The sequence below is a fragment of the Egretta garzetta genome, unplaced genomic scaffold (assembly GCF_000687185.1).
Source record: "Egretta garzetta isolate BGI_Z169 unplaced genomic scaffold, ASM68718v1 scaffold2, whole genome shotgun sequence".
Lineage (NCBI taxonomy): Eukaryota > Metazoa > Chordata > Aves > Pelecaniformes > Ardeidae > Egretta > Egretta garzetta.
Window position 1 is genome coordinate 4,264,589 of NW_009258894.1, and position 8,443 is coordinate 4,273,031.

Here is an 8,443-nt window from a genome sequence, read left to right on the forward strand (position 1 = left end):
CTTCCCTTCCACTATTTTATACTTCTTTTGAAAGAAGATCAGGGAGGGATACTAAATGACAATCATACTGGAAGTCTCCTCTCTTCCTCAAAGCCTCCCGAAATACCTTTTCTTAACTAGTGTCTGGTCTCTGTCTGCATGAAGTCAGTATTTTCTCCTTGTTACACTCACTGCTGTTTGTAATGTGCCAACGTTGCAACTCAGAACCTATCCAGGCAGGGAATTTAGTGGAAGGATCAGGGCTCTGGAGTGTCATACCGTTCTTGCCTTGAGAAATTTGCAGTCTCCTGAGGAGCTTGTAATGGACCATGAGAGCTTTGTTTAGTGTTGCTATAAAAGAACACTTTTTCAGTTCAAAGAAACCAGCTTCCCAGTGTAACTGTGTTCCAGAAAGCAGTCTGGCATTGAAGCAAAGCTTAAAACTCTCCCTCCTGATTAGCTTACCATGTGTCTGTAATTAAACTCCGCAGCTGCAAGTATCTACAGTGTCTTGCTGTTCATTGTAGATGGATCTAGAGTCTGACAGTGGGCTTATGTGAAAATAAACTCTGCTTGTGTCCTGGCAGGATCTGCAATGAGAGCTACATGCCACATGGACTGAAGGTGGTGCAGTGTTTTGCTAAAGGAGGCCTGCGCTCCCTTATGCAGTTGGAGAGACGCTGGCGGCAGCATTTCTTGGACAGCATGCAGCCCAAGCACCTCCCGGAGCAATGGTCAGTGGACCATAACCACATGAAGCTGATCCGAAAGTATGGGGAGGATCTTCAGATTGAGCTGTCATGAGACTAACTTCCTGGACTCTATCTAGTGTCTAATGGACATATGTAACTGAAGGTGGAAGGACTGCTTTTGCTTCTATGTCTCCACTAACATCTGGGCCTGGGTTTGCAAACAGGCAGCAGTGATCTGCCAGATTTGGCGTTTTATAGAGTTAAATCTATTGACTTGAATTTTCGGGTGATTTGGAATTTTTAATCCTAGTCTGTCACTGACTAGTTCAGTGCACGAGTGATACACTAAGGGAACTTGTCTTCTTGAAGTGACTATGGAGAGTTATTTTCTACCTTCTAGGATGGCTGATGCCTCCAGGCCGTCTCTCTTAACACAGAGCACAATATATGAACATTTCCAGGTTTTCCAACAGATACATCTGCACATTTAGCTGTACCTTGAGAGTCTCCTGATAAAAGTCTTTGCTTTCAGTATGTTTGTACTCAAATGAGTTCTTCTCAGAGAAGACTCCCTGCCAGCGAGAGATTCCTTGTTTGGAAGTGACAAAGAAACCTTACCTTTTTTTGCAGATTCTGAGCTGTATCAGCATTGCATATAGGCCTCAGTGAGTTCCCTGGTGGCAGGTGCCTGATGAGAAGCAACATTCTGACTCTGGCAGTATGGAAGTATTTTCTTAATGTGAAAAGACTTCCTTAATTTCTTAAAAGACACGTCAAGTCTTTTCTTAAACAGCTTCCAGCAACACACAGTCTGTAGAAAATGTTATTTCCTACTTGCACTTGTTTATCATGGATGGCTCTTGGTGCATACCTTTCCATATCAGACTGAAATGGGGTCAGGTGTCTTAAAAGGGATGAGAGGAAACAAATTTTATTTAAGGACCAGCATCTTCTAAGAGGTCAGACCACGTGTGGCAGAAAACTGGAAAACCTGGTTTTCTGTTCCTGGATTTGACGTGTGTGGTGGTGAGCAGATCATACTCTCTCCATGCCTGTTTCCCTGTCTCTAAAATGGGACTAATAATACTTACCTATCTCACAAGAGTGTTGTGAGGCTTAATTCATGTTTTTGTAAAATGCTTTGAAAATATAAGCTAGTGTGTGCTAATTATTACTGTGGTTTTTTAAAATGTGCTGCTGCCTGACTTTTGTAAATATTCATGGTTTTTGCCTGGTGCTAGAACTTAGTTAAATATAACTTTTTAAAAATACGTACCCCTTTCTGTGAAATTGCTTTTGATTATTTTGATTGCATGAGATGAGTGTGCTTCTCCTGAATGATGAAGCTATGATCAACTTTTATACATCTCTGCAAAGACGTTTCAGTAAAACCCTGAAGTCATACTTCACACTGCTGCCTATAGCACAGTTGACCCATATTTTATTATAACATTTGGGCAGAATCATGGACCTGCTGTGATTGTGGCTGAAACTCTCCTTTACCAGATAATTCAAGAAATTTCACAGGCCAGGGGTGAAAAACCTGTCTGTAACAGAGTCTGTTTGAGATAAGTAGGAGCCGTGGACAAATGGTGCGTTAATGCCATCCCAGAGGAGCTGCAGTAGCAACCTGAGCACAAGGGAATCAAAGATTCATGATAAATACTACTTATCACAGAGCTGCAAATGAGACCGTTTTCATTATAAGGGCAATTTTATTCCTTTCCTGTACTGCTGACAGGTCTTAACAAAAACTGATCTAGCCAATGTGTTCTGTCTCTGTGCTCATTCGCACAGCTGATTGTAATCTCAGCAAGAACCTCCTGCCTACAGCAGCAGCTTGGATATAACCATTTCTCTCCAAAGCATTTTGAGCATGTGTTCAGATAGTGCTGTCTCCTATCTTTAGTGCCATCTGATCAGGGTGGCGAGAGCTCTTTGCATGGCTCAGAAACTCCTTTTCAACCATCAGGAGTACAAGGTGTCTGTCTCGCTTCTTCATTCTGCTTTGGTTTTCTCCCTTTGTTCGGATGCAGGAGCTCCTGATAAAGCTGTCCTTGTTTAATGGAACCGATGGGCTGACCGCAGGGCTGCTGCCTTTTCTGTTTGTTGAGACAAGAAAATGATGTTGAGACAAGAATTGGGCTACAGGTCCGCTAAATTTAAGGAGTCAGTGGTGTCACTGAAGAGTTTTGTGGGCTTTTATTTTTTCCCAAATCACTTGTTCAGAAATTAGAAATTTGCAAGGAAACTTCCTTCATAAATATTTTCTTAACTAAGATTCTTTGTTGTTTGTAAGATATCCTTAACTTGCATCATTTTAAGTCAACCTGAAAGAGGAGGGGAAGTGGTGTATTTATTGTGCAGAAATAGATTATTTTTATATGATATGATTTTAAATTTTCTGCCAGTCTATAGATAAAACTTCCGTGTATGTCTTCATCGCTAATTGTTACATTCAGTAAAAATTTGTTCTTTTACCAGACTTACCACTATTGAAGCTCTTTTTTTCCTTTTTTGCATGCCTGCTTTTTCTCTGCTTTCCCTGTGACTCACCCTGTCCTTGTGAGTCCATCGTTCCTTACAGTAACGCCTGGACCTCACCCTCTTGACTTTCCCTTTCCTGTGCCTTCCCTGATCTGCCTGTTAGAGATCAGCCGTGGAGGAGCCCGTGCTGGCAGCAATACTGTCCTGCTAAGCAGTGCCATAGCAAGTTTGCTCAGGTATACTTGAATTGTTGTTCGGAGGCTCTTGGTGGATTCAGGTGCTGTCCTTGGCCCAGTCATGTCGGTCAGTCATGATGGCCACAGATCTACCTTTTTTAAATAAAAATTTAGATTTTTCTCTACCTGAGCATTCATCTAGGTGGCCCCAAGTATCTCACCTATACTAGGACCCTCCTGCATTAAACCGTGCACGTCCGTTTTGTCTGCGGAGGGAGAGGACTGCCATGCCTCTCTGTGTGGGCTGGCTTGCACAGCATGGGATTTTTCTTTCCGTCACTTGTCACTTTACATCTGTAAGTTTGCCCGAAGTATGCTGCCAGAGATGGGGGAGAGAAATTTTCCCTTTTACCGGGCACATGATTCCACCTGCCTCAAACTGTTCTTGCAGGTTGGTGGGGAGCACATTCCAGCCACTGAGGTCCCCAAGCCAGTCTTGGTTTATGAATTTCCCGCCGAACTTGCCTCCGTCCTTTTTGTTTCAGGTGTTTTGCCCCTGTGAAACAGATGTGCCTTTCTAAGAATACAACGGGGTACATGTTTCCAGAGACACTCCTCCGGAGCAGGAGTACCAACAGCTCCTGTGGTAGGTTACCTTGCCTTCCCCCATGGGCTACAAACTGGCTCTTGTCCTCCCAAACACTACAGTTTGCCTTTCTCTTGGCTTTGCAGTAACTTCGATATTATTGCAAGGTGCAGGAATTACCAGCTGAGCAGCATTTTTGATAGTCTGGCTGTTGGAGGTGCAGTAAAGTGCTGCATTTCTGAGCAGACCACACATGACATGTTAATTATGCTGCTGACAGACTTGGCATTTGGAGTGCCTTGGTTTCCCTCCTTTGACAGTCTTTAAAGGTCCCAGCTGTCACAACCATGACCGACAGGACTGAAGACAACATATCCCTGTGGGCTTCTTGCATTTTTCTCTCTTTGGTATTCGCTAATGGCAGGGGTGGGAAGTTACCTTCCTGTTGCATTCCTATTGCTCTGGCTTCCTAGGGAGTATCTGAACCCCACACTCTCTCTAACATGTTCTTAGTGGGTTTTTTTCAGCGAAGGCAATGTGGTTAGCCTTGAGAAGTACCTCATTGCCCCGGCCCTGTGCCTAAAAAAAGCCTTTGAGGGACTGGGCCTTTTTCCTACGCAGTGGGAGCCTCTGTCGTCAGGAGTCACCAGGAGCCCTCGCTGGTGTGCAGCGTTCTGCACTGGTGTAGAGGCACCTCCAGTCCGAACCGGGGGGGCAGTTCCCATCGCTGCTCCTTGATCTCCTCCTTCCCTCAGGCCTCCACAGTAGTCCAGACCTATACCGCCACCTTCATTCCCACAGCCTGACACAAACTGTCACCCCCTTGATGTTCTTTGGGAAAAAGGGCCATTTTAAAGCCCTTTTTCTCATTTCTACATAGTGCTGTGTTATTGGCGTAAGGGCTTTTCCCCACCCTCAGGAGGGTACCTTGTTCTGGAGAAAGGGAGATGCGGTTTGAGGTAAGTGCGAAGATGACGTGTCCAGCTTTCTGTGTGAGTTATTAGGGGAGCCACAGTGTGCCCTCTTGTATTAGCCCCCGCATCAAAGGAGTTTTGTTACATGCTTTTACAGGTAGAGAGGGTAATGCAAGAGAGCCAAGATGGTTAAGCTTAGTAAGGGGGGGGGGGGAAAAAAGCCAAGTAAACATGCATGGAACATAATTTCCCATATTCAAAACAGATTTTCACTGTGAATTCCATCATGAACAGCAGACAGCTGTGTCAAGGATTTTCTGCACCAAGGTTAGTGCTGCATCCTCTCTTCCCACTTAACTGTCACGGTGCTTGTTTCTGTCTTGAATTAGCCAGTGTGATACTACCTGGGGTCTCAGTGGCGTTGGTCGCCAGGAAACAGAGCAAAACCATCTTTCTTTTATTATTTTTCTTTGCAGGCTATTGGATAAGTTCAGTTTCTGAGATGGGGGGGGAGTAAAGAGAACTAAAAAAAAAGAGGATGGAGGCTTTTATTGTAAAATAGAGATGTCATCTTCAGATAACAAGAAACCATTTCCTTGTACAGGAAAAACTCCAGCTTCAGCTATAGATGATACAAAATATGGCTTCTATCTTTCTTTGCTTAAAAAATTGAAAGATTGTGCAGTGGTTAAGGAGCAAAAAAGAGAAGACATTTATGTGTCTCAGCACAAATGCGCCAAGTCTGGGAAAACAGTACTAGGCAGCTGTCAGAAATGCAGGCTTATGATAAAAACTGCCCATCCAAACTCCCTCCACAGAAACCTGCCACGCTAAGAAGCTGTTCCGCATTGTAGCGTGCTCTGTGGGGACCTCACATGTATCTGTTTCACATTGATTAACAGCAAGTCCTTTCCAATTGATTGTCCCTTGAAAACGGCCAAGCAGTACTTTGCATCAGCTGAGATCTGCCAGTTGCTCTCCCTGTTTTTTTCTCTGTGCCCTGACTCTGCCCAGGACTTTTAGCTGTAAATAAAAGCAGAGAGACTGACTGCCGGTGGCAAGTTCTGAAAATCGGAGTGGGACCTTCTTTCAATGCACTGTGAATAAAAAAACATTATCCCTACTTGCCTAGCAAGGGCTATGGAAAGCCCAAATCTGAGCTATAAGTATGTGTATATAGATTTATGTCAGATTTTTGCTATTCAGATAATGCTTTCCGTATGTTTTAAAAGCATTACACCTTCTTCTATCCCCCCCTGCTTCTCCTGTGGTACGTGGGTTGCAATACTAGATGTTGTTCAGCTGCATATCTCAAAGCATTGTAGTGATATCTGAAAGACCAGGTCTGTTTCACAGATATTTTCCCCACACTAGAAAAAGAGTCGGTCTAAGCTGTAAGATTAGAATTTAAGAAATCCTTACAGAGCCCTGGAAAATAACAGACTAGACTGCCTGTCTCTTGACAAATTGGTTATGGGGGAGAAAACTGCCTTCAAGTGCATGATAGCCATAGGTGGCAACCACCTGCAGAGTGGAGTGCAGAGTATTAGACCCTGCAAGAACATCCAAATATATATATATTTATTTTTTTTTCCTCTTTTTCTCTGCCTTGTAATTGGGAGTTAGGACTCTTAATGCTGCTGGCCCTACTAGCTCTGTGCCCCCAGCTCTGCTCCATTGCTTTCAAGGTTTCCAGTGTGTAGTGAAATATTGGAGGCTCCTCTTGCTACCAGCCAGCCAGAGAAACCAAGAGATGGGGTAAGTACAGGTAGATAGGTGTAAGAGCTAAAAAAGTGGATTGTCTTTATTTCACTCAATTGGAATAATCACCAGTTAAAACCAGAAAGACCTCCTGCTAGCCATCATCCTTTAGTTGGATGTGTTTCATCACCAGCTGAGGCCAGCCAAGTGGGTTCATAGCAAAAGCTTATTTCTCATGATGGGGTGCAGTAGGGGACAAGGAAGAGAAATTGCCGCAGCTAGCAGGTTTGCTCTTGGGTAACAACCCCAATCGCCTCAGCCTGCCTCGCCTTAACCTCGGAGGGAAAGGAGCTGAGGGAAGCCTGGATGAGTCCATGTCCTCCTCACTGCCTCTTTTGCTCAGGACCTGCCACTCTGGAAGATGGGTCCTGTGCTCTGCAGGGGGACACCAGCGTGGAAATGTGGCTTATGAGCAAAGCCCAGAAGAACCTGAGTTTGTCTAACTTAGGGGAAACAAAGAACTGAGGGACAAGGACATAAATAAGAAAAATATTGTGGTGCAGAGGAGGGGGATCTTCGTGGTCTGCTTTCTAGCCTAGCTAGGACAGGATGCTATAGACTTAAATGTCAGTGAAGGAGATTTGGGCTAGTCACGGAAAAAAGCTTCCTTACGGTACACATTGCTTCATGATACAGGTCACATAGCTTCCTTACAGGCACGCCGACTGGCTCCCCAGCTGCAAACCATCTGTGCTGCCCACTGACAAACCTGGAGGCGATAAAAACTGAAATATTTTTGCTAACTTGGTCCGTGGGCATTCTGCTCCCATACGTGCTACGTGCCCTTCAGTCACCCGCTGCCAAGACTGACACGCAGCGCTTCTCTCTGAACTGCTTTAATTAATGTGCGCCTGCTCTGGATTTTTATAGCTCTTAAAAAGTAGCTGTGAGTGGTATCTTGTGTCAGAGGGAGGTTTTATGTCACTGCTGTGAAGCTTGCCATCGTTCCCGCTGAGGTGACCTTGGCACATGTCCCCTCCCCTCGGCTCCTTGCTCTACGTGTTAGCACCACGCTTTGCTCTTCCAGTCAAACGCTTCAAAAAAGTACACATGAGCCAAATGATGGGGTTTTTTTGAAAAATGCTACTTAGTAGCTTTCCAAAAATCCCTGCTCCCTTGAGAAGAAATACAAACCCAGACCTCCAGATCTAAACAAACTTCCTCTTGCCAAATAAGTGCTTGTTTTTTAAATCTCAGATCTTCACTTAGGGCAGATGATGAAGTCAGTAACCTCACCAGCCTTATTTTTCTATAACTACCTGTGAGTTTTGAGGGGGGAGGTTTTGTTTGTTTTCTTTCGCTTTTGCTTTTTTTTCCTCCTGGGAAGTTAAATGGTGCTGCTGGACAAGGAAATAAATTGTGCTGGAATCAAGACGGGAAATTCATGCCAGTAAAACCAGCATGATTTTCTCACTTCTGTCTTTACAGGGCTATACTTATGTCCCAAACAAAGATGAAGGGGGAGGCCTGGGAAACACAGTCAGCTTGAAGGGGATTCCAAAAGCCGTGAGGTGCTGTGTTTTAGGTGCACTGCAAAAAAATTACCCCAAATTATCCACGAGGGCAAGGATGAGGATATAGCAGTTCCTGTGCTGGACTGAAGCCAAAGTCTAGTCAGTCCAGGATAATTTCTCTGAACTCGGTGGTCAGCAATGAGAGCTTGGTTCTCTCTAGTTAGTTTGGTTTTCATGCTTCTTATTTCCAGGGTGAAAACTGATTGATATCCTTTGTGGTAGTTTGAGGAGAGCTAGGCAGAATTTTTCTAGCAAATCTCCTATCACCAAGACATGTGGCGGTGCCTGCCTTGCTGGGGATGAGCTGTATGGTCAGCAGGATTTAATTTCACCT

The 8,443-nt window shown here is 44.4% G+C and overlaps 1 protein-coding gene across 7 annotated transcripts in view; it reads left to right on the forward strand.

Moving 5' to 3' along the window:
- The window catches only part of EXD2 (exonuclease 3'-5' domain containing 2), a 23,294-nt gene extending 20,262 nt beyond the window's left edge, over nucleotides 1-3,032 (forward strand). For 5 of the 7 annotated variants that reach the window (XM_035889775.1, XM_009634188.2, XM_035889774.1 and 2 more), the window contains one exon: nucleotides 567-3,031. In XM_035889775.1, coding sequence (XP_035745668.1) covers nucleotides 567-783 — 217 coding nt within the window. In that variant the 3' untranslated portion in view covers nucleotides 784-3,031. Of the gene's footprint in view, nucleotides 1-566 lie in introns of all 7 variants that reach the window. The other 2 variants (XM_035889779.1, XM_035889780.1) reach the window with 1 other exon arrangement.
- The last annotated feature ends 5,411 nt before the right edge of the window (nucleotides 3,033-8,443 follow it).